This window comes from Chrysochloris asiatica, unplaced genomic scaffold (assembly GCF_000296735.1).
Source record: "Chrysochloris asiatica unplaced genomic scaffold, ChrAsi1.0 scaffold00023, whole genome shotgun sequence".
Taxonomy (NCBI): domain Eukaryota; kingdom Metazoa; phylum Chordata; class Mammalia; order Afrosoricida; family Chrysochloridae; genus Chrysochloris; species Chrysochloris asiatica.
In genome coordinates, this window is record NW_006408541.1 from 22,897,323 (window position 1) to 22,923,890 (window position 26,568).

Sequence of the window (26,568 nt, forward strand, 5' to 3'; positions counted from 1 at the left end):
ACCCCAACAAAATGGATTAACACAGTGACAGTAACAATGGGCTCAAACATAATTATGAGGATGGTGAAGAGCTGGCCGTGTTTTGTTGTGTTGTGCATAGGGTTATTATGACGCAGAGTCGATTTGATGGTACCTAACAACCATAAGGTTCTAGGGTAACTCTGTGCAAAGAGGCTAAACTGAAATGTATGAGTACTGCATTTCAATTTGGTATGCCTCTTGTGTCATACACTTTTAATCCTAGATGATACTTCACCTATCCTCTGATTTTGCAGGGAAAGAAAGGTGGTCCAGAGAGGTAGAGAATCTGGCCCAAGGTCATACCATGAGTCTGTAGGTCAGTCATGGCCAGAGCCCTCATCTTTTGTTTCAAGGATGTGGTACAAAAGTGTCCACTCTACCTTGAGTCACATCCATGCTGCTGAAGGGAGAACATGCTAAAGACCCAGACAACAGATTGCAGAATGGGATGAACTTTTCAGAGAGGACTTTCTCTTCCAAAATGCGGTGGAGCTGAGGGGTCCAAAAGGGACCCTTATCCCCAAAGAGGAATTCCTCTGTTCTCAGAAACAAGCCAAAGACTCTTCCTTATAGCGTTTCTATGCTGAGCCTTGAGGAGATAGAGAGGGAGGTAATAAAGCAGGTGTCCTATTCAGTACTCCCGACTCTCAACCTACCTTCTCCTATGCTATCTGTTTGGGTGGCCCTGCCTGGGCTCTGAAAACCTCTTCTGGTGTGGACACCATAAGCACCCCAGTATCCACTCCCTTAGCAATCACCAATTCTGTGCAGACTGACCTCAACCCAAATTGCCAACACTTGTGTCTCTTCTTTTGTTCTGGACACTGGAGTCCTCTCTGCCCACTTACAGGGCAGACCAGAAGTGCCAGGAAATTTATGTCTCCCAGAGCATCTTCCAATCCATAACTGCTGGAATTGGGTGTGAGGTAGAACAACATAGGAGTGTATGTTGTTTCTACACAGTCTCCCAGAGTTTCCCAGCAGGGTTTACCCCAACTATGTGCAGTGTTAACTTACTTGATAACACATCCTTTATTGAATCCATTCTTTTCTCCACCTCACTTACCTCTCCCTTCCTGGTACTCCTTAGGATCAAATCCTAAATCCACTAGCTAGTTGCCATCAAGTCAATTCTGACTCATGGTGACCCCCTGTGTGTCAGGGTAGAACTGTGCCCCTTTGGGTTTTTTCAAAGACTGATTTTTTGAAAGCACATCATCAGACCTTCCTTCAGCGTTGCATCAGTGAACTCAAATCTCCAACTTTTCAGTTAGTGGCAAAGTATGTTATCTGTCTGCACCCTCTACAGACTTCTCAAATCAACTACTTGCGCTCAAATCTTAATCTTAGATTCAGCTTCTGAGGGAGTTCAAATTAGCAACTTTCCTTTACTCCTTCAGAAATGCTTTCAGTGGGGCATACATAGGTTCACTAGATGAGCCACTGTTCTGCTACACTCTCTCAGTACTTTGTACCTCTATCCTTAAGCCTTTTGCTTTTCTTTGCCCTCCCTCCCCCAAAAGGTTCCATCTATTAAAAAAACCCCTGTGGAGGGGAGTTACCAACACCATCCAGCATGGATTCCGAAGAACAAGGAGGTGCGCAAAATCCTGGGCTGTCTTGTTTCATGCCCAAGACCCCCTCTCTCTCATGATAATGGTAATTCAATCAAGATTGAATGTGCAGACCTTTAGCTTCAATGAGGTATCCAGGCAGTCTCTGCAGAATTATCTGCTTCCTCCTCATCTACTCTTGCAAGATGATGGCATTAACATTTCCAATACTTCTAGGGAATGAATTTTCAGCTCCACAATTCATTGTAATGAGTCAAAATCTCTTTTCTCTGAAAAATTGCATCTTTTCTTTATCCTCCTCAGTGCCCAGAAGACAGGAAGAAAGAATATCCTGTATCCAAATGATATTCTCTTCCGAGCCCCACCTCTCTGAAGTGATTCTCTCTGTAAGCAGGTGTGATTTGAGAAGACTGATTTATTGGGTTATCTTTGATGATGGAGGAAGGGGAAGGGGAGTTGTGGTTTGTTTTGAGAGTCAGAACTATGCAAAGGAAAACACTGAGCCAATAATTGCCATCAGCAGGAGAGAAGCATGGTGTCGGTTGGGTTTTGGAGGCAGACCTGAGTCCTAGCTCACCGTAACCATCCCACTTTCCAATCTAGGGACAGGCCAGGCTGGGTATGAAGAAGGTATGAGGGCTTAGCTAGAGAGAGGCAGGTCTCAGGCCAACTCTGCCAGTCATAGAGGTAAGAACCTTCAGTCCCAGGACTGTTGTTGCTGTGTACCATCAAGTTAAGTCAATTCAACAACTCGATAGGAGAGTAGAACTGTCTCATAAGGTTTCCAAGGCTGCTGGTGGTACAGTTGTTAATCACTTGGTTGCTAATCAAAAGGTGGGTGGTTCAAACCCACTTGCCGCTCCATGGAAGAAAGCTGTGACAGTAGGCGTCATAAAGATTCGAGCCTTAGATACCCTATGAGGCATGTCTGCTTTGCCCTATAGTACCACTATAAGTCTGAATCAACGCAACAGCAATGGGGTTTTGTTCAATCTTTACAGAAGCAGATCATTACATCTTTCTGCCTCAAGAATAGCTGGTTGGTTCGAACCACTGATCTTTCAGTTAGCAGCCAAGCACTAAACCATCGGGCCACCACAGCTCCTTGGTCCCAGGCCTTGATTACCTAAAATCAATGGTATGGCCCCAATCCTTTAGAGAACAGCATAAGTCACTGAGCACCTGCAGTGTGTCATAGAGGTGTTCAGTAAATAAGGTACCCTCCCTTACACGGCGATGGGTTGTTATTGGTGTTAAATGCCAGCAAGTCAGTTCTGTCTCATAGTGACCCTGTATAAGGTTTCTGAGGAGCATCTGGTGAGTTTGAACTGATGACCTTATAGTTCAAACTACCCAATGCATTATCCTGCAGCATCACTCTAGGGTTCCATGTGATGGGTAGCCAGGGGCTAATTGGATCATCACAGAAACACAGTTGCTCTAATAGTTTGAGGAAAAGTGCAGGTTGTTGTGAGAGTCTGGGTTAAGATCTAAGAACTGAAGGATGAGTGATGTCAACTTTACAGAAGGGGGTTGGAGGATCTTCTCTTTTTCACATGCAAAGGCCCTGTGGTCAGTGGGGAAATAATGCATTTGAGCAACGTGACAAAGGTCACAGCACTTAGAGCAGCGCAGAAGGAGAACAAGAGGCTGAAGAGGGAAGTGGGCGCCAAATCATTAAATCGTGTAGGACATCTGGGTTGTGGTTAAGATTCTGTTCTTCTCTGTCTTATACAGGGTTGCTACAAGATGAAATTGTCTGGATGGCAGTGGATTTGGTTTTGGGTGGGTTTAAGGTTCAGGTTTCTGTCCATGGTTGGTGGTTTGAACACATTCAGCAGCTTGATGATCGTCTTTCATAAAGATCAAAGCCTAGGAAACCCCTGGAGCAATTCTCCTCTGTAACACAGGGGCTCACCATGAGTCAGAATTGACTCCAAAGGATTTGGTTTAGTTTCTCTCTGCCATCACCAAACCTGTCTCCCCAGGAAGACAGCTCCTGCCCAGCTCAGCTGACAACCAGGTGGAGCAAGGCTCCTTCACCTGCCTCTCACCTCATCATGGCAAAGTTGCTTCTCCTCCATATGACTCTTCTTAACTCCTCGCCTTGTCTTGAATATCAAACGAGGAATACCAAATTAGCTGTTTCTCAAGCTTGCAAAATGCAGATAGAACATAATGAATGTTCTGGGCTGCTTGTAAATTACCTCCTATAAACTCCTTCTCATCGCTCGCCGCCCCATCTTTCTCCGTGTGCGTGTGAGTAAACACAATTTTTTATCCTTCTAATTATATAAAGTTAGAGGAAGAAGGGGACATAGAACAATATTAGCATCACCCACAGGGCATAAATAAACCAGGAGGCCACTGTTATTCCTTGCAATGCCTTTATGGTGGACCTACAGCTGAATTCTGCCCTTTATGAACACATACAATAATAACTCTTGGCTACTTCAGAGAGATGATTTTGTGTGTTGTACAGAAAAAGGGCAAATGAGGAGGGTTAAGTTTCTGAGCCACTCTATCCATCAGCTCACTGCCACAGTCTGTCTCACATCCAGCCCAGAACCACCACTGAGGAAGCGCCTGTTGGATACCACTGGACCATCACTTTCCATGTCTGCATTTTTTTCATCTAATCCTGGGAGCTGTATAATATTGGCTCCATTTTGTTAAGGACATCAAGGCTAAGAGAGATCAAATGCCTTGCTAAGTGATGGAGCTAGGATTGACATGCAGATCTAGTACTGATCTCCATCCCTCAGGTCACTTATTAAATGTTTATACTACCTGCCATCATGGCCGTGGGAGTGGTTTGTGGTTGTTTCTTACTAAAATATTTGGCCAGACTCTTAGAATGGAGAAACTGTGTTTGGATGCTTTGCAGAGTCCAGCCCTGTTGCTTGCATCTCCCCACCTCCTCTGTCATGGGCCCCTTGCTCTCTGCTCGCAGGACTGGAAGAAGCTTGCAGCTCCCCAATGGGCTGCTTTCTTAGGGTCTGTCCCTTCACTCTGGCAGCTTCCTCTGATAGAAAAGCTCTTCCTCAAGGAACAGCTTCTCAAGTTTTTTTTTTTCCCCTTCTCAGTTTCCCTCAAGTTGATCCAATTCATGGCAACTCATGTGTGTCACAGTAAAACTGCATTCCATAGGGTCTTCAAGGGCTGAGTTTTCAGAAATAGATTGCCAGTCCTTTCTTCCACTGTGCCTGTGAGTGTGTTTGAATCACAAGGCTTTCAGTTAGTAGCTGAGCACTTAGCTGTGCTACCCAAGGACTCCTTGGAAAAGCACAGGCGATCAGTGTGATGTAATGAAAAAATGAAGAGAAGAGATTGAGAAACATCATCAACTGGAGCGCACAGGCATCGTTCCTCTTTAAAAGTATTTAACTAGAAGAAATGAGTGGGTTTTGTTTTTTGTTTTGTTTTTAATCACTTTGCTTTCAGATGTTTAAGTATTAAAGAAAATTCTCTTTCAACATTCTAAACCAGAATCTTCCTTCCCAAGGCTAGGGACCCTGGGGGTGGACATAATTCTCATTAAATAAAGGAGATTTTTGAATCAATAAGTCATTAGTCAGACCACTGAGTGAAAATGCAATATGAAATTTTATGTTTTAAGGCAGGCTTGCTGTTTCTATTACTGACTGTAACAAAACATGACCCCCTGGGTCGCGGTGAGGTCCCTCAGGAAGCCTCATTCTTGGGATAGAAGACTGTAAGAACTGGGGACTGACCATTTGCATATACTCCAGAAATATTAACTGTGAGGTGGTTGTGGCCCAGGGGCGTCCAATTGAATACAAACTCTGCCACTTACACAATGTACAACTTAGGAAACTTACTCAACTTCTCTGAGCTCATTTCTTCATGTGTGAAATGTGAAGAAGAATACTACCTCATTATGGATTTATTATAATCATGCTATTTTAAGGAGTCTTGGTAGCATAGTGTGTTATGCCTGGGGCAGCTAACCACAAGGTCAGAAGTTCGAATCTACCTGCTGCTCTGCAGGTGAAAGATGGGATTTTTTGCTCCTCTAAAGATTTACAGCCTCAGAGATTCTATACAGGGTCGCTGTGAGTGAAGACTGACAATCACCACCACCAGCACCATAGTGCTATTTTGAGGAATACAGAGTGAATGAGATAATGTATGTAAGATTTCTGGCATTTACCATAAATTTGATAAAGGTTAACTTCACACTCCTCCTCCACTTCACCACCCCTCTCAAAGAAATTCCTTAGATTTCCATCTACTTCCTCCAGTCTCTTCCCTTGAAAGTCTCCTGATGATGAGTAAGAACAGTGGCATCCAGAGTCTAGCTAGCATAGGGCCCAGAACGTGGCAGATGCTCAATGACTGTTGCATAAATGCATGAATGAATCAGTGGTGAGTGCATAGCTTTCAGGTGGATTCCTCTGCCAGGTCTGGCCTTGAGTGTCCTCAGACCCATTCCTGCCTTCTCCTACTCTTCTGTGCAGCACAGTGAATGGACCCTGCAGGTTCTCTTGTCAGCGGGCTTCTGGCTGGACTGGCCAGTGTGAAGAACTGGTAGAAGATCGGAAGGTGGGAGTAAGGGAGAAGCTCAGGTCTTTCTTCCCCCACCCTCTTTCAGTCATGAGATTAGTGGTTCAAACTCACTAGCTGCTCCTTGGGAACTTCTCAACAGCACTTAACAACAACAATCTCTCAGTCATGAGTCTGTGGGTGGTAGAAGCTGACCAAAAGCTTGGCATTTCACACCCAACCAGCAGTGCCAAAGAAGAAAAGCCTGGAGACCTGCTTCCAGAAAGATTACAGCCAAAAAAAAAAAAAAGCAAAACAAAACCCCTACAAGGCAGTTCTACTCTGTTACAGAAGACACTCAACAGCTGCTGGTTTGGGGTTTTCATGGCATCTCAATCGTGGGCATCTTCTTGAGCAATGGGGAGTCTCCTCTTAGGCTCCGGCTCCACCCAGAGAGGCCAGTGCACTTCCAGTTTCCACCAGGTGGCCCCACTCCTGGGCTCTGGAAGCCCCACTTCCTCCCTCTGTCCCTCTAGCCTAGGGGAGGGAGCGTCCCCCTCTTGTCTGTCATCTTGAGTTCCTTCATAGTGCTACATGGCTTCTCCCTTCTTACAGCACCAAGTACCTAGTGCTCTCTCTCTGCTGTGTACACTTTGAGTGGCTTCTGTTGTGCTGCTTAAAGCCCTCTTGGAAGCAAGAATCCAGGTCCAAAATTGGACTTGAGAGAATTTTGTTCTTCCAAACTCCACCATTGCAGGTCATGTGACCTCAGTTTCCTCATACATAACACGGGGCTCACAGGATCATTATAAGATTCTTAGGAGCTCATCTATGCGTATGTTCACCAAGTACCTATTGAGTACCTGCCATATGCCAAACATTTGGAGCATACAGTGTATAGAACAGGAACTAAGACAGAGAATGTCTTGCCCTCAAGGAAGTTATAGTTTGTAGCAATACATGTACTTTGCAGACTGCAAAGTGCTCCTTAAGTCTAATAGGATATGTTGGTATGGCCTCCCTCACCCCTGGGAGTCCTTTGGGATGCCCAAAGTCCTCCAGCCTACCTCCTGGGGACTCCACTCCTGCTCTCCAGGAAGGTGGTTGGTCCAGGCTAGTCGATACAGTGACTTTGCAGCCTCTCCTCCCCAACCAAGCTGTTTCCATCTTGTCATTGTTGTTAAGTGTCTTTGAGTTGATTCTGACCTGTAGCGACCCTGTATAGGGTTTCCAAGGAGCAGCTGGTGAGCTTGAACCACCGACTTTACAGTTCAAATGACTTTGCCGTCTGACGTATTAGCCCACAGTGTCACCCCAGGACTCCTGTTTTCGATCTCCATGTGCAGCAGAGCTCTCTTTAATTCAATCTGAAAGATCATCCCGAATCTTCTGCTGTGCTCATTGTTTTTTTGTTTTTTTTTAAATGGTTTTCATTTGGTGTCATTTGAAGCGAGTGTGTCATCAAGCAAAGCTCGCAAACTTGTTTATGCCTAGATTGGGTTGGAAAAGGTACTCTTTGCAGCACAATTTTTGAGTTATTGATGACCTCTTTTACACGATTCAGTCAGCTTCACTTTAATGATAGTATTGATAACAATATGTGGCCGACAATCTATTTGCAACAGAGACCAAAGAAAAGCAATTTGTGCCCATGTGGAAAAATAGGTAAATTTGACGTTTTTAAAGCAAGGATGAAAATGGAGTGTATTAATTCAGATTCACCATGATCATATCTTGAGTGTTTTCATGTGGTCTCTCTCAGATTGTCCCTGGGGAGAAGGTTTCCCCATTTTACTAATAAAATCACTGAGACTTATAAAAGCAGGTGCCTCACACCCGTAGGAAATGATAAAACCAGAATCAAAGGGAAGTGGAAAAAACAGGAAGTACTTACATGTTCTTTTTTAAGGCACAGTGACCTCTCTGATCCTCAACTTCCTGAGAGCAGTGCTGAGGGTAAACAAGACTGTCTCGGTCCAAGTAATGTAATATCTAGGGCAACAGTGGCGCTGCAGTAGAATTCTCTTCTTCCATGCAGAAGGCCTGGGTTCAATCCCAGCCAATGTACCTCATGTACAGCAGCCACCCATCTATCTGTGGAGGCTTGCAGGTTGCTCAAGTTCTAGGCAGTTTCCAGTGGCATTCCCACACTAAGACAGACTGGGATGAAAGACCTAGTGATCTATAAAACTCAGCCAATGAAAATCCCCAAAACCTCAAAAGTCTAATTTGTAGCTACTCATGGGATGGCATGGGACAGGGCAGTGTTTCACTCCACTGTGGGTGGGGTGGCCATGATTGGGGGGCCATCTCGATGACAGCTAACAACAGTAACAATAGCTATAAAGGATAGGTAGACGTTGTTGTCTCCTCACCCAGAGGCCTTCCATCAACCATTCCCTTCCTTTCTACTTACTCTCTGTGCAGATGACCATTCCCGAGTGAGGCTACTGGTGCTGGACGGAGACCCACACTCTGACTACATCAACGCCAACTACATTGATGTAAGTGGATGGGGCTGGGGTTGGCTTCAGTAGGCTTTAGGTCTATGGCTGTCCCCTGCCTCTCCCCAGAAGGTAGCCTCTCCGGAACATGCCCAGAGTGGACATAATCAATAACCCACATTGATTATCCAAAGTCTAAAGCTACATCCGTATTCATACTGGCTCAAGTTCCCTGGTCTGCTGGTTCCCAGGACAATGACCTGTGTTATTCATTTACCCATTTATCTCTATGTTTATCTGTTGGTGCATTCATTCATTCATATGAAGGTACAGCCATTCATGCAACAAAAATGGAATAGCTCCTACTGAATGCTGCATCCTAAAAACACCATGGTCTCTACCCTTGAAAACTTTGGCAGGGAAATGAGTTGTGCGCTGTACATCAAGTCCAGGGTAGGCTAGAACGTGGTAAGTGTCCGTAAGTTCAGATGAAAGGCTGCAGGGATTCAAAAGTGGGGAAACAATCACTTCTTCCATCAGAACAGCACATGTGATATGAGCTAAAGCTTCAGGCACAAGTAGAACTTAGAAGTGAAATCGAGGGAAGATGGTTAGAAAGATTTGCACAGGCAAAATGTAGAGCTGGAAAGCACAGAACGTGTAGCGGCTACATTTGAAGGAAGCAGAGACTGTCTAATGAGGACGAGTCAAAAGAAGAGTTGGAGCTGAGTCACTGATGATTTCCATGGTCCAATTTAGGAAGCTGGACTTTCCATTATAGACAAGAGGAAACTCTTGAAAGTATTTTATCAAGGAAATGATGGTTTCAGAGCTGAGCTTTGGCTGATTTATGTGCCATCCAGGGTAAATCAAGTACATCAGAGCGATGAGAGGTACTAAGACTACTTAGAAGAGAGATGACTGTAAACAGGACCCAGGAGGTAGAGGGGTGCACGTGGAAGTGAGAGTTCACAGAGGGACAGCGTAACCACCAGCATGCATGGACATCCCAGACTGATGGAGCCAGGTTTCTCAACATTTGATCCAGGAGCCCAAAGCCCCTACGGAATAGGGCCACAAAGATCCACAAAGGTCCTCCTGACTCCCAGTGACTTCATTAATTCAACATATATGTTTCGAGCCCAATTCTGGCAATTTGTTGGTTTCCCTCAGCTCTGTTCCTTGCCCTTCCCCGCTCTGTTTTGCATTTCAGGGGTGTGTGTGGTGTGATCCTTGGGGCTGCATTCCCAAGGGCCCCCTGTCAGTTTCCTGGCTGAGTTTTCCCCATGGCATGCCTGATGGGAGATTGGTGTGTATTTCTCCTCTCTCTTTCTTGGCGGCAGCTACAGAAATGGTACCATCCCTTCTGTGGTCCCAGCTTCTTTCATGTAGGCCCTCCGTGGCTCCAGCTTTGCTGCTCTGGTAATGTCTTTCTCCCATTATCCTGCTAGTTTTAGGGAAGTTCTTTGCCTCCTTCCTTGTAGGGCTAATTCCTGTGTCACTTCATTGCTTCCTATTTGGCATCTCAGCTCTGCTTTAACCTATAACCAATTTCCTGTATTAAATTAACTCTGTCTGAAAGACTTAGATTTCTGTTTCCCCAACTTGACCCTGACAAACACAAAGGCCTTAGGAAGTGGTTGAGAACAGGGACCAGAGTTACATAGTCTCTGTTGCCCGTGGCCCTTCTGGGGAAGATCACAAGGTAATAGCCAGTTCTTAATCACTTGTCCCTAGTCTGGACTGAAGCATGCCCAGCATCCACCCATCCACACCTCCAGTTTCCCCATATTCATCCAGTATTCATTTCACAAACTCTGCACAGACCCTCTGCTGGATGCCAGAGACCTTTAAGACCATGTGTCTAAAACTTCAAAGGGACACAGTCCATTGAGGAAGTCACATCAGAAAAAGACCTTCACAAAGTAGGAATTATTGGAACATAAAGAAAATTCAAAACCAGGGGATGGAGAATAGAGGTGAGGGTTTTCTGGAGGTGATGCCTCATATGTTTCAGAGGATGAGTAAGAGACAGCCAGGCAAGAAGGACTTACAGTAACCTAAGAATTATGTGGTGCTGTGGGTTAATGCACTAGACTACAAAGCCATTTGCACTGTAAGGCCGGTGGTTCAAGCTCACCAGCTACTTCTCAGAAACCCTGTACAGAGTCACTATGGGTTGGAACTGACTCGATAGCACTTAACAACAACAAGAATTACTGGCCACCTCTTAAGGACTAGGCTTTACGTGAGCTTCTTTATCATTTCTCTTAACTAACACCATGACCACAAGGCAGTTGTTGATACTGTCAGAATAACCTGAAGCCCATGAGATCCTGTAACTGGTTCAGGACCACACAGCTAGGAGTTGAGGTGACAGGATAACAACAACAACAGGTCATTCTTGGGCCCCATTATGAGTGGGTTAAAATGTGTCTGTTTATTAGGACCTCTTCTGTAGAGGTCCTATGTTGGGGTCCCGCCTCAACAAGGAAGTGTGGGTGTCACAAAGAAGGGAGATCTGGCGGTGAAAGTGATAGAGAAAGAGAGAGACGAAATATATACAAAAAAAACAGACACACAGATATGATGCAAGCTGACAGGTAGACAGATCTGCAAATATATTGCCTAGCATTGCCCAGCATTGCATAGCATTGCATAGCATTGCATGCAGAACTTACTCTACCTCAGCCTTTTATTCTCTTTTTTTAGGGAGGGATTTGTTACAAAGGAAGGATGTAATTCGCTCAGGGAGGATGTCACAAAGGGAGGATGTGATTAAGACAGGATACGGAACTGAAATGTGATTAATCATTCAAAACAGGACATAATGATTCACAGGAATAACTTTTAAGATATTTTCATAGTTTTTCTTAACAATCTAACATTTTTATTTTTAAAGAAAAAAGGTTCAATCAAGCTGTTATATATTACTTTTAGGCTTAAATGATCTAGAGTAGCAACGTGTGGTTTCTTAAGGATACATAACATAAAGCAAGGTTCCTGAAAGGAGCCAAGCTGTCTCTGTACACTTTGTAAACTTTTGTTTGTGAGCAAGATCTCAGGCACCGGGCTTCATTTATCTATACCTAAAATGCTACATTGTTCTTAATATTCCTATATACTTTCAGGAGGAAGGAGAGCATCTGGGTTAAACTGACTATATTTGGAGGTAGTTTAATGGGGCTGCCACTGATCAACCTAGGGTCTGATTATGCTATCCCCAGCACTCTTCAAGAACCCTTTAAGGAAGGTATTATCACCCCTATTTTCCAGATGGGGAAGCTGGGGTTTAATAGATTGATTGCAATGTTTGCCTAAGGCAACTGGTCATCAGAAACATCAGGATAGGAATCAAAGCCAAAAGTCTCCCAGTCCAGTATTTTCTCCTGTCCCCCTCCCCCAATTCGGGAACACCACTGTTGACCCAGCACAATGTGGGGACTCAGTAGACACGTGCTGAACCACATTGAATTGGTTCTTACCACATCTCTTGGACTTTTATCTATGGCTGGATGGATGTGGCAACCCCGAGGGCTGCAGCCTGCATGGGGTCTGCCAATCCCTAAGTTGCTGTATGTGGTATTTGTCATCTGAGTAGAAATTCCCAATGAAGGTCACTTGCCAAGATAAACACTCAATCCAGAGCTGAGTGAGTGTCTGGCTGAAACCAGAGCCAAAAAGCACTTTGGTGTTTTATGGTCAACAAATGAAATTGCCTTAAATGCAATGAATCCCTGCAACACCAATACTAATAATGCCTCTCATTTCTATCATGTTCTATCATTACAGTGGGTTTGGGGAGCATTTAAAGATATGAAACCAGGACTCCAAGGCCAAGAGCCTTTCCCAAGGTCACACAGCTGGAATGCAATCCTCTGCCCTCCTAGGACACAGTACAACCTTCCCCACCTCTCTTAAGAAGCAGACTATGGAAACAGGCCCAATAGTCTCTGCCAGATGCTATCTCAATATGTGATGATAGACTCCACTGCTGGATCTCAGTCATAGAGCGAATGGCTAATGAGACTCAAGTCATGAATCTGCTGCTAGTTGGGCCTCTTGAGACCAGGCCTTTGTGCTTACTAGCTCTGTGACCTTAATTACTTGTTGTTATTAGGTGCCTTGGAGCTGGTTCTGATTCATAGTGACCTAGGCACAATGGAACAAAAGACTGCTGCATCCTCAAAATTGTTGCTTCAGCCCCTTGTGTCCGTCCATCACATTGGGGCTTTTCCTCTTTTTTTCTGACCCTCCAATTTACCAAGCATGATGTCTTTCTCCAGGGACTGGTCCCTCCTGACAACATGTCTAAAGTACAGGAGACAAGGTGTCTCCATCCTTGCTTCTAAGGAGCATTCTGGCTGTACTTCTTCCAAGAGGGATTTGCTTGTTCTTCTGGTAGGCCATGGTACTTTCAATATTCTTCACCAGCACCAAAATTCAAATGCATCAATTCTTCTGCAACCTTCCTTATTCACTGTCCAATTTTCTCATGCATATGAGGTTACTGAAAATGCCATGGCTTGTCTTTCTTATATCTGTAAACTGAGGTAATATAATCCCACCCTGCAAGAAAATGTTAACACATACAAAGTAGCTGTCTGGATTCCAACAGGAAACAGAGGCTTACTCAAATGGGGAATGCTGTATCCCAGTCCTAGGTCTAAAGGGAAGATAGGAGAGTCACAATAGGGAGAAGACTGACTGATAGGGGCTGAAACCTCTGGTAGACCAACACAGTCAACACATGGTGATTTAGCAGGGGGACACCTAGAAAAACACACGCCCGACATCACTCTCCTCTGGGCCTCTGAGTTCCTAAATCTGCTCCCCATTGACCAGACCCAACTTAGAAGCTAGAAGGCATAGGATCCCATGGTATAGTCCATAGAATCAACTTCCCTGGGCACAAAGCAAAGCACTCAAGGGAAGAATTGGGAGATGGATGGATAAAGAGAAGATACCCAACGCAAGTGCCTCCTAACACACTGTTACCACTATAGGGTGGGAGATGGGGGGTGGGAAATGAGTTTCAAACCTTACTATATATTCTATGAAGTCAAGAAGACCTGGGGTCCCATGGGGTTTTCTGGAATGACACAACCTAAACAGCTGTCTAGGTCTTCACTCCTATTGCCCTAACCTTCAACCCAGCCAAGAACCTCCCAGGCTCTCCAAAGACCTAACTGTCCATACTAGAATCATTCATCCACATTTGGATGATGAGCTAGATGGGGTGAGCCCTGCATGCCTCTGGAGGCTGTGGATCTGCTACCGTTTGAACCATCCTGCTGGCTGGTTTGTTTGCACACCCGAGAATGTATTGGCCACTTGAATCTGTTATAAATTACCAAGCTGGAAATAAGTATCATATCTGGGCCCCCAGTAAGTAACAGATGCATGAGTGCAGAGTGAGATAAATGCGTTTTGGATACAAACCTCTCTCCCGTTGCTCATAGACAGATGGAGGTAGGCCCAGTGCTGGTTTGTAGTATATCTACATGCTGTGTAGGTGGGACTTCAATGAACCAAAAGTTCTTTTAAGGTTAGGAAGTTTTCTTTACCAGCTCTTGGCAAATTCCCAAAGGAACCCCAGTTGAGAAGTGCATTCCCTTTTATCTCTAGTGCTGAGGCGTTTCATGGTGAGAATGTTTTCTCTTTGGGGCCTGTATGGATTCTTGGAGGTCAGGGAGGGTTTCTTTACTCAGATCCAGCATAGGGACTGGAACGCAGCATGAATGCTTGGATTGATCCATTTATTCAATACCTAGTTGTTGAAGCTGATGGTCCAGGGAGTCTTCTGGGTGCTGGGGACAAAGCTATAAGCAAGATGCATACAGCTCAGATTCAATGGGCAGAAACACACAGAACACATGTAAATAGAGACTAGTATACCATTTGGTGATCTAAAAACCAAACAAACAAACTCTGCCACTGAATCAATTCCAACTCATAGCCACCCTATAGGGCAGCGTAGAACTGCTTCATGGGGTTCCCAAGGCTGGAAGTCTCGACAGAAGCAGACTGTCTCATCTTTCTTATGTGGAACAGCTGGTGGGTTCAAATCACCAGCCTTTCAGTAACAGGTGACTGCTGAACCCATTGCACCACCAGGACGTCTTATTTGGTCACTGTTGTTGATGGATGCTGTGAAGTCAGTTCGGACTAGCAGCATTCCTATACAGGATTTCCATGAGCAGCTGGTGGATTTGAACTGCCAACCTTGCAACTAGTGCAGTTAGCAGTCCAGCACTTATCCTACAGTGCCACATCAGGGAGTGTGCTGAATAAAAGTAAAGCAGAGAATGTAGAAAGAACCTGACCAGTCAGGAAGGTCTCCCTGGGGAGTCAGAAGCAAACCACTCAGTTTACTGGGAAAAGACCAGTATGAAGAACGGTGGACAATGCCCTGTGTAGAAACATAATTGAAGGTCCAAAAGAAGAGGAAGAGAGCCAGTGAGCACTGGGAGGGCAGAAAGAAAACTGGGAATATTTGCTGAAGGGATGAAATGGTAAGACTACAGATGTGGAAGTGTTCAGGCTAAGTTGAAAATGCCAATTCAGTGACCACTCCTCAGAGAACTATCTCTGGCCTCCTTCACTGGCCTCCATAAAGCCCCATAATCTTCCCCAGGGTAGCCTGAATCCCATTCTATGTTTGCCTTTATTTGTGTAATTATTTGGTTGATGTTTGTAAGTTGTCAAAAGACAGGGCCCATCTACATCTTGTCCACTTTTGTATTCCCTGTCTCGTGCCTATCGCCGTAGGAGCTCTACTAATACCTGTTGAATATCAAGTGACTGAGTTGGCACAGGAATGAACAAAATAGAGACCCCAGGTCATCAAACTCCACTCTGAATTTCAACCCATTGACTTACAAGCACACTGAATCTTCCACACCTATTTTCTTCAGAGGTTGTTTTGTCTCCCAGACTATAAATTAAATGGTACCCCAATCTCACCTGAAAGACATATTCACCCATTTCCCAAATCCTACAGCACTGGGGAAGAAGAGTAGAATGGCATGTCCCATGATCCACACACGGAAATGTATGCATCCAGGCAAGTCGGTGTGGGTACCATGTAAGTAACTATGGTGAGACCTGTCAGAGCCGGAACTTCCCGGGACTACCTGGTTTTTCTGCATCTTGCCAGTCTTCTGCCTTTGACATTCTTACCACTTTTCTATTACTCTCACCTTAGTGGAAAATACCTGAGTTTTCCTTCTTTAATATTTGCCTTTCACAGGCTCCGTCTTTCACAGGTTTTACTACATTTTCCACTAAAACTACTGAGAGAAAAGCGGGCACATGTCAACGGCGGAAAACTGGCAGACCCCAGAAAAATGAGACAGTCTTCACTGCATTTGAGTTTTCCTCGTCTGTCAGGTTCCTGCCTTACTCAAGTTCCGACTTCCACAGGACTAAGTGTATAATCAGAGTTAGCATTTAGTGAGTTATGAAGCATTTTGCATGCATGATCTTATTTAATCCTTTCCACTTCTCTGGGAGATCGCTAATGGTATTCCCATTTGTGCCCATGAGGAAACCAATGTTGGGAGATGATAACTAATTAATATTGTGCTGCTTGCAAGCTTTGATTGGCAGCCACTCACTGTACTTTGCTTCTGTTATTCAGGGTTACCACCGACCTCGGCACTACATTGCAACCCAGGGTAAGTGTCCCTCCTCCTTCTGCTACTCAGCCACATCTCAAGGGCTCTAGGGAAGAAGGCACTCTAGAGACTGCATGTTCTCTCCTCTTGTGTCTGGCATCCCAACACTCCTGTGTACCGCAGGGTCCTTGTCCCTTACTGAGGAGAGGGATGAGCCTCCCACAGGCTAGAAACCACAGACGGTAAGGCTGGAGAGCCCAAAGAGGCCCTTGAGATTGTTTATTTGTTCATTTAGGAGGGGAGGAGGGGAGAAGTTCAGCTATAAACCCACTGCCATCAAGCCATTTCAAACTTCTAGGACCAGTAGCATAGAGGTTATGAGTCCGGCTGCTAAGCTCAGGGTCCGCAGTTCAAAACTATCAGCTGTTCCATGGGAGAAAGATGAGGCTTTCTGCTCCTGTAAAGACTTACAGCCTTGGAAACACTATACAGGGTGGCTGTGAGTCAGAATCTACTCTATGGCACATACCACCACCACCAGAACAGAGTGGAGTCCTAGTGTGGTGCTGTGGGGTAATACACTGGACCGCAAACTTGGTTTGAACCATAAGGTTGGTGGTTCAAATTCACAAGCCACTTCTCGGAAACCTACACAGTATGGCTATGAGTCAGAACCTACTCATAGAGTCGGTGAAGTGCTTTATGGAGGCACTTAACAATAGGACAGAGTATAACTGTCCTACCAGGTTTCGAAGGAGCTCTGATAGCATCGTTGTTACAAATTGGGCTGTGAACCACAGGGTCAGCAGTTCAAAACTACCAGCTGTTCCTCTGGAGAAAGATGAGGCAGTTCTGCTCCTGTAAAGATTTACAGCCTCGGAAACCCTGTGCAGGGTCGCTATGAGTTGGAACCGACTCCACAGTACACAGCCACTAATCTTTACAGAAGCAGACTGCCTAATCTTTCTCCTGTGGAGTGGCTGGTGAATTTGAACTGCCAATTTCTTTTGGTTAGCAGCCCAACACTTAACCCACTGTATCATTAAGACTCTTATTTCAGCTATAAATCAAAAACATAAAATCTACCACTATCAAGTTGATTTTGACTCATCCATAAACTTTTACAGAAGTAGACCACCTCATCCTTCTCCCATGGAAAGGCTAGTGGATTTGAACTACCAGCCTTGTGATTAGCAGTCCAATGCTTAACCCACTAAGCCATCAGGATTCCTTAGTTCAGCTATGTTGTCACTGTTAAGTGTCATCAAGTCAGTTTTGATGTTTTGACTCATAACAACCCTGTATAGGATTTCTGAGGCTGTAAATCTTTACCATGGTGGGGTGGGGATGGGAGTATGGCACTGTAGGATCAGAACTGGATTGTGAACCACAAGGTCAGCCATTCAAACCCACCAGCTGCTCTTTGGAAACTCTCTACAGGGTCTCTTATGAGTTGGAAATGACTCAATGGCGTTTAACAACAAACAAATATTTATGAGAACTAAAGCCCTCATCTAGGAGGACAGAATATAAATGAGACAGGTCACTAGGGAATGGTCAGGAGAAAGAAATATAAGCAGGGCAGACTCAAAGCCTCAGCCTCAGGCCTGTTTTGCTAACATCACCATCCAGAGCGGGAGGTGAGGGGGTCTGGTCTCCCTGATGCTTACAAGCACAAGAAAGAGATGCAGTCATCAACCCTGAAAAGCAATTTGGCAGTATGTTATCTGCAGACTTAAAAATGATCATACCTTTCAAGCCTTGCTGGGAAGAAATTCTGTAGATAATTATATATATGGACATTGATTTATGTATAAAAATATCCTTCACAGTGTTATCTATAATAGGGAAAAAAGTGAAAAATCTTGAATGCCCAACAATTGGAAGATTGATTAAGTAGAGTGGTACCTCCTTATTATAGAATACTACATGACTATGAAAAATAGATTGCTTAGTCAGAATCTTTAAGGGTGTGGGAAATGTATAGGATAGATATGGTACTTATTAGCAAAACAGTATGCAAAGTTGTGTGTATTTTATATCAAACACACATATTACTTTCAGAACTTTACAAATGATAAAGGTCCAGGATGCTGAAAGAGAGAATAAAACATCCAACAGCCGTTTTCCAAGGAAATTGCTTTGGACTGTCAGATCCTATCTCCTACTCCTACTTGTCTTTTCTTTCTCCTTCCTTTTAGTTCAGGTTCCAAACAAATGTCTCGAGGATTTGTCATGCTCAAAATCAGGCATCTCCTGTTTGGGCTCTCTGCTGTATCACCATCCCCATCCCAGTTTCTTTCATGGCTTTCACTGGGACTCAAGCCCATTTTTTATAATTCCCTTAAGCCACATCCAGTAATATGGTCCTACTAAGGTAATGGATTTGGGGAAGTGGGGCTGGGGGAAGACATCTGACCAGGAGGAAGACATAGGGAAGGCTGTCAGCATTTCCAATGAATGCTTCAGGCCCTGAGATTCTCCACGTGCTAACCAGTATTCCCCAGACTCACTCCCATGTATCCCTGGGGAGTCTTGACTAACTAGGAAACCATCGCCTCTTGCTTGTCTTCCACACCCTAACCTCTGATGTCTACCACCTTCTCTGTTGGCAGGTCCAATGCAGGAGACAGTCAAGGACTTTTGGAGAATGATTTGGCAGGAGAACTCAGCCAGCATCGTCATGGTCACCAACCTGGTGGAGGTGGGCAGGGTAAGCCTCTCCTGCAGTTCCCGGGAATAGGATGTTGGAACTGCAGGATTGAGCATCTCTCTGGTCTCAGCATTGTGCTCAGTGCCTCCCAGTCAATGTTTCATCCTCACAGCAACCTGAGTGGATACGGGGAGTGCAAGAGAAATCATCATCCCTGTTTTACATTAGAAGACTGTCCTCCCCCTTCAAGCTCCCCTCATCTCCTTCTCCACCCTCACCCTTTGTGGATGACATCATCTCATATATTTTGAGGAAATTAAAGCCATGAGAGGTGAACTCCTTCATCTCTCCACCACAGATCTGTCTCCTACTTGTATCTACAATCATCTTCTCGTTCTTCCCCTCTGCTATCAAGTTGAACTATGAGAAATGGCTGATTTTTCTTGACCAATAAAATTGAATGTCAGCCGTTTCTTATGGCTCAACCTCATACAAAGGAAGAAGTGGTTCTTCCCTCTCAAAGGCAAGCCTAGTGCTTTGAATCACAGGTTCTGCTCGAGAATTTTCTCAGTGTCCCTGTCACTTGAAAAAAAAAATAATGTTTTTTTCTCATTGTTAGATTGTTCTCCTCAGCATACAAACATGCTCGGTACATTCCACCTTACAACGACAAAACAGGCAAACAAAAATCATCCTCTTGTCACACTTGCCTGTCAAACTTTAAAGACTCATACACAGACTCGAATTCTTCATTCTCATTCTCTTTTATTCCCTCCATTCCACTAAGAGTGGGATTGTCAATATCACGAGCATCCTTCATGTTGACAAATCTAATAGCCACCTCTTTCTACTCATCGTACTCAGCCTCTCGGCAGCATTTGATCTTTGCTGGCTACTCTTCCACCTCTGACCTCGAAATCTTCATATTCTTCAGAAGTTGGACCTAGGTCCCCTCTTTCTTCTCTATCTCAATTCTATGTGGTCCTCAACTATTCCTAGGGCTTAGACATGGGACTGCTACTCCCAGCTTGCAGTTGCCTACTTGGTAAGCTGTGGCATGTGGATGGGTGGGTGCTGGGTATAAAGACAGGGTACACAAACAGCAGAATGAAAGGACATCTCCAAAGCAAACTCAAGAGTGGACAGGCATAGTTCTGCTCTAGTAAGACCCAAAGAAACCATAGAGAAGAACCCTGACCACCATGATGATGGAAAGTAGAATCTGGACCATCAGTTATCACCCAGTAAAAGGGTATGGACATCTCATAGCCTAATAGAAACTTGGCGCTAGGAGAGATTTTATTCTTGAGTCCAGTCTTCTCTGGCCTACTTGCCAGTTTTATAGATGAGGAAACACCCTCAGAAAGCTGGAGAGACTCCGGAAGCCACCAAGCCAGAACTAGTGCTCTTGGTTTCATGATACCAGGCCAAAGCTGTAGCTACTACCATCCAGGATTCAAGAATCCAGAGACAAATTTCAGTATGTCCTACAACATATCCCACATTGAGGTAGATGCCCTTGATGGACACACCATGAATCTCTCTTGGATTTGGGGAGGGGACAAGAGAGCAATCTCTCAAAAAAGTCTTTCTATATGCTAAGCACTATCCTGGATACTTAATGGGCATCACTTCATTTTGTCTCATAACAATAGGGGTGGTAGTGGTGGCAGTGTACTGTGGAGTCGGTTCCAACTCATAACAACCCTGCATAGGGTTCCGGAGGCTGTAAATCTTTACTGGAGCAGAAAGCCTCATATTTCTACCATGGAACGGCTGGTAGTTTCAAACTGCAGACCTTGAGGTTAGCAGCCTGACTCATAACCCCTACACCACCAGAGCTCTTTATGATAGTACTAGGTAATTTTTTGAAGTTTGCATCTTGGCACCATGCCTTACTAATAGTGGATTTTGAGCAGGTTTCTTAGCCTCCCTGTGCTTCAGATTTCTCATCTGTAAAATGGGCATACTAATAATATCAACCTCCTAAGACTGAGGTAGAGTCCTGGTGTGGCATTGTAGGATCAGCACTGGCTTGCTAACCAGAAAGTCTTTCATTCAAACCCATCAGCCACTCCTTGGTAATCTTATGCAGGGTTGCTATGAGTCAGACCTGGCTCAACAGCACTGAACAATAACAACTTGACGACTGAGGTGATAAAGTAATTCAAGCAAAGTATGTTTACACCAGCGCTTGAAATATTGTAAGCAGTCAAAACTATTATTATTGTCTGCTTACTATGGAGACCCTGGGTAATACAGTTAATGTTAACACGAACTAAAAGTCTACCCAGTGACTCATTGGAAGGAAGCCCTGGTCATATACTTTCCTAAAACTCAGCCATTGAGAACCTTCTGAGAACAGTTCTACTCTGACCTACATGGGGCTGCCGTAAGTTGGAATCTACTTGATGGTAACTAGTTACTGTCACTAATCAAAGTGCTGATGTGATGCTGCAGGATAAACACTGGACTGCTAATCACTAGACTGGCGGTTCAAGCCCACCAGCTGCTCCTTGGCAACCCTACACAATAACTATGAGTCAGAACTGACTCAATGGCACTTAACAGCATCAACAGGGTTCAGAATGGTTTCATCACTTTCTGGAGGCTACGGAGCTACTGAATGTTAGAGCCAGGCATTGCATTCTGTGCTCTACCAGTGTTTCCCTAAGTGGGTTCCATGGGATGCTAGTCTGCAGGAGGCTTAGTGAGAAGAGGGTTCCATGGTTAAATACGTTTGGGAAATGCTGTATGTGCTGTGCCCCTTTTGGAACATCCTAAATCACACTGATTAGCGTTAGCACCTTAAAGAAGCTGAGTAGTCTGAGGCAAGGTTCTGTTTAGTTTTGTTTAATCCAGCATTTCCCAAACTCATTTGACCACAAAACCTTTTTTCTGTTTGTTTTGTTTCCTGTTTTTTACCTAACACCTGTTAGCACCCAGCGGAACACACTGTGGGAAATGCCACTCTAGGCTGCACAGCGTCCCCCGGAATGGTAATGCTTTTGTTCTTTTAAGGGGAAACCAATGGTCTCCTTTTCCTCCTGCGCGTGTGCCTTAGGGAGCGAAAGGAGGGATGGCTTGTTCAGAGCAGTTGCAGAAGCTGCAAGGTCTTTCCTTTGGCCCAACACCTTCCATCCGGTCCCCAGTGAAGAACCTTTCTCCTCCCAGCCCGTAATTTCCCCTTCTTAATACTGTCCCTCCCACCTCTGCTTCCACCTGCTCTCTACTCCCCATCTTTTATTCTGATCTCTGCTCAGCTGAAAACACTCAGCTGCTCCTGTCTACCGTAGTAGAAAAAGGACTCAGCCAAAAAGTAGAAAGCTGGCCACATGACCTTGGACAAGTCCCCCCGACTTCTAACTTTCACTATGATTTTCATCTGTAAAATGGGCATAATACATGCCTATCTCATCTAGTTCTATTTGATCACTTAGGACAAAAATGGATTTGAAAATGATTAAGAAGCTTTTCAAAAGAAGTTACTACTAGTATTACATCTCTAAGGCTGCTGTTCCTCCCAGGAGTGAGGTTGACCTTGTCCAGTTTGCTGGCTCCTGGCTGGCTGAGACCCCCTCGGACATTCCACTGACATTGCCCTGGGGTGTGCTGGAATGGGAGAAACCATTCCAGCTGCTCACATACCCCACCTGGTGCCCCCCTCCATCCTTTGTCTGTGTCTCACTTGGCTGTAGGTGAAATGCGTACGATACTGGCCAGATGACACTGAGGTGTACGGAGACATCAAAGTCACCCTGATTGAAACAGAGCCCCTGGCAGAATACATCATAAGAACCTTCACGGTCCAGAAGGTAAGTTTCTCTGTGGCTGTGGGCCACCTGTCCACCTGGTGGGCTGCTTGTTAATTCAGCAGCACATGGTTACGGAAGGTTTGCTCTGTGCAGGGTGGAGGAGGTACAAAGTCTTCCCTCTGGCCCAGAACCTTCCATCTGCCCCTAATTAAGAACCTTTCTTCTCCGAGCCCCCAATTCCCACCCATTATCCATTGTCATCCAGTCAATTCCCACTGATGGCAGCCCTACAGGCCAGAGTAGAACTGCCCCAGAGGGTTCCCAAGGCTGTCGTTTTTACCAAAGCAGACTGTCACATCTTTCTCCATAGAGTGGCTGGTGGCTTTAAACCACTTGACCACTTTGCTGTAGGACTCCCAACCCTCACTTGGTGGTTGTGTGCCGTGGAGTCGGTTCCGACTCATAGTGACCCTGTACAGGGTTTCTGAGGCTGTAAATCTTTATGGGAGCAGTAAGCCTCATCTTTCTCCTGCAGAACAGCTGGTAGTTTTGAACTGCTGGTTCAAAAAAGTTTTGACCTTGTGGTTCACAGCCCAATTCATAATCATTACTACCGTTTAATAACACCTGTTCCTGACCACTCTGCTTTCACTGGCTCGCTGTCAGCTGAAAACACTAACTGGCTTTGGGACTGAGCAGCAATCGGGTCAGACCTGGGTCCTCTCCAATGGCTCTCACTCCTATCTAGTGGGAGGAAAAACAGAATTTAGCAAACAAGTCTTCAACGATTACATGCTGTGGTCAGTGTTATCAAAGGAAGTCCACGGAAGGATGGACATGCAGAAAGGACCTCCTGAGGGGGGAGAAGAAAAAGGCAGACAGGGAAAGAGTTGTTGTTTGTTGTCAGGTGCCATGGAGTCATTTCCGACGCCTAGCGATCCTGTGTAGGGTTTCCAAGGAGCAGCTGGTGAGCCTGACCCTCCGACCTTGCAGTTCAAACTGACAGTGCCACACCAGGAGGAGAAAAAGGCAGACCAGGAAAGAGTGGCTGCCTGGGTTCTTTTCCCAGGCAGGGAGGAAGAAACATGCTAAAATCTGGAAGGGAAAAAAGATCTCCACGTGTTCTAGGCCAATGGGGTGATTTTGTCTCCCTGGTGATGTTTGGCAATGTCTGGGGATTTTTTGATTATCACAACTTGGAGGATGAGGAGCTACTCACATCTAATCTAGTAAACAGAGACCAGAGATGCTACTAAACACCCTTCAATGCACCAGAAAGCCTCACACAATAAAGAATTATCTGGTTCAAATGTCAATACTTAAGAGGTTGAAAAACACCATTCAAGGCGTTGAATGGAGGCCAGGGTGGTAGGAACTTGATGAGCAAGAAGGACATTGCATAGAAGCAGCACTGTTACATTTATAATTGATTATTATCTAAGGAGTCCTGGTGAGGCGCTGTGGGCTAGTGTGCTGGACTACAAAGTTGGTTTGAACTGTAAGGTGGTGTGGTTCAAGCTCACCAGCTGCTCTTTGGAAATCCTATACAGGGTCACTAAGGGTTGGAATCCACTTGCAGCACTTAACAACAACAATTATTGTTACTATATAATTCCTATCACCATACTGTTGTCATTGTTCTCAGGTGTCATCAAGTAGATTTTGACTGCTAGCAACCTCATGTGACAGAGCAGAACTGCCCCACAGGGTTTTCTAGGTTGTAATTATGGGGGGAGCACGCCAGACCTTTCTCCCACAGAGCTCCTGGGTAGCTTCAAACCACCAAACCTTTGGTTGGCAGCTAAGTGCTGAACGATTGCACTACTTGTTGTTAAGTGCCATCCAGTCCAAGGAGCAGTGGATGGGTTTGAAATGCCGACCTTGGACCTTGTGGTTAGTAGTACAGTGCTTATCCTACAGCACCACACCTCTATTGTTGTTAAGTGCTGTGGAGTCAGTTCCAACTCATAGCAACCTTGTACAGGGTTTCTGAGGCTGTAAATCTTTACGGGAGCAGAAAGCCTCATCTTTCTCCTGCGGAACAGCTGGTAGTTTCGAACTGCTGACCTTGCGATTCACAGCCCGATTCGTAACCACTATGCTATCAGAACTCCTTACCACACCTCTAGGGCTTCTTTTATTGTAATCATTTCAAAAAACCAAATCACTGCTGCCTGCTGAGTCAATTCCAGCTCATAGTGACCTTGTACAGCAAATTAGAATTGCCCCGTAGGGTTTCCATGTCTGTAAATCTTCAGGGAAGCAGACTGCCACAGCCTTTCATGCCCACAGAGTGGCTGCTGGGTCTGAACTGCCAACCTTCTGGTTAGTAGCACAAAGCTTTAACCACTGAACCATCTGGGCTCCTTTTTGGTAACAATTGTTGTTTGTTAAGAGTCATAGAGCCAGTTCTGACTCACTGTGACCCTGTATAGGGTTTCTGAGGCTGTACATCTTGTCAGGAGCATGAAGCCTCACCTTTCTCCAGTTGTTGGGCTCGAAGCAGTTGTTGGGCTCGAACCATTGACCTTGTAGCTCTCAGTTCTGGAACTAATATTTATTGAGCACTTACTCAACTAGGTGCTTTTTAAAATGCCTTGCCTAAACTGACTCATGGAGTCCTCCTAACAACCCCATGAAGTAGGTACTATTGTTGTTTGGTGGTTCTGACTCATAGTGACCCTGTATAGGGTTTCTGAGGAATGGCTGGTGAGCTTAAAACCGCTGACCTTGCCATTCAAACTGACTTTCAGCACATTAACCCACAGCGCCACATCAGGATTCGTTAGGTACTATTACTACTCCCATTTTATAAAGGAAGAAATTCAGTCAAGAGAGGTTAAGTCACTTGTCCAAGGTTGTCTAGCTAGAAGCTCTCACATTATAGCCTCTGACTCCAAGCTCATTCCTCCCACAACACCAAAGTTAATCAGTTAAGTGCCTTCTAGTAAGCTCTGATCCATAGCAACCATATATAGGGTTTCCAAGGAGTGATTGGTAGTTTCAAATTGTGGACCTTGTGGTTAGCACTCCAGAGCTAGCACTACAGCACCTCACTGAGACTTGCTATTTTCTAAAAGCATCCCCAGTAAGGGACCACCTAGCCACAAGTCTGAATATGCAAAATCCCTAGGAATGTCAATGCTTTGGGAGCTGTGCCCTTGAGGTTTGGACATCCTGTTGATTGTTAGTTCCTGGGAACTCCTGTTCCCTCCCCCTAGTGCACCTCCTCTCCTGTGATCCCCTTCCCCTAAGGCCTGTGAAGCCTGAGTCTGCAGACTGAAGAGGAGAAGCCAAGAGGTCAGCGGGCTCTGCATTCCAAAGAAAGAAAAGAACAGATTGCAGTTTCTCCACCTGGACAATCAGGTGTCTGGGTGTTGCCTTTGGTCAGCTTCCTTAGAAGCAAAGCCTGAGGCAAGGATTCTGTGCATCTGAAGTGTGGAGAGAGGGCTCACCAGAGAAACTTGTAAGGAAGGGATGAGAAGGGGCTGAGAAGAAGGACATAGTCTTAGGCAAAGATTCCCAGGGGCTCGCTGGCAAACCACTGCAGAGGTAAGGCAGACAGACTCTGGGTCCTTTATCAATCAGTCCATTGATTCTGGGTTACCCTAGAGTTAAGGGTGGAGTCCTGGTGTGGTGCTATGGGTTAATGTGCCAGACTGCAAAGTCATTTGAACTGCAAGGTCGGTGGTTCAAGCTCACCAGCTGCTCCTTGGAAACCCTATACAAGGTTGCTGTGGCACTTAACAACAACAAGGGTTTAGGGTAACCTCCAGATTGGGAAAGCTCCTGCCAGAAAAGGGCAGCTGTGGGCTGCTAGCAGTCAACACACTCACAGCTGGGGCCTGGGGGCAACAGCCCAGTAAAGAGGGTCTGGGTGCCAGATAACACCAAGTTACCTGGGACCAGATAACACCAAGTGCATCCATCATATATGTATGTGGTCAGTACATGGAAACAAGGTCAATGACCGGGGAAATGGTGACCTAGACCCTG

The 26,568-nt window shown here is 45.2% G+C and overlaps 1 protein-coding gene across 1 annotated transcript in view; it reads left to right on the forward strand.

The window, feature by feature from the left end:
• Nucleotides 1-26,568, forward strand: part of LOC102821630 (receptor-type tyrosine-protein phosphatase T-like) — a 1,273,932-nt gene that overhangs the window by 1,213,165 nt on the left and 34,199 nt on the right. Inside the window, exons 20-23 of the mRNA XM_006839353.1 lie at nt 8,529-8,605; nt 16,188-16,224; nt 18,780-18,877; nt 22,516-22,632. Coding sequence (XP_006839416.1) covers nt 8,529-8,605; nt 16,188-16,224; nt 18,780-18,877; nt 22,516-22,632 — 329 coding nt within the window. The remainder of the gene's footprint in view (nt 1-8,528; nt 8,606-16,187; nt 16,225-18,779; nt 18,878-22,515; nt 22,633-26,568) is intronic.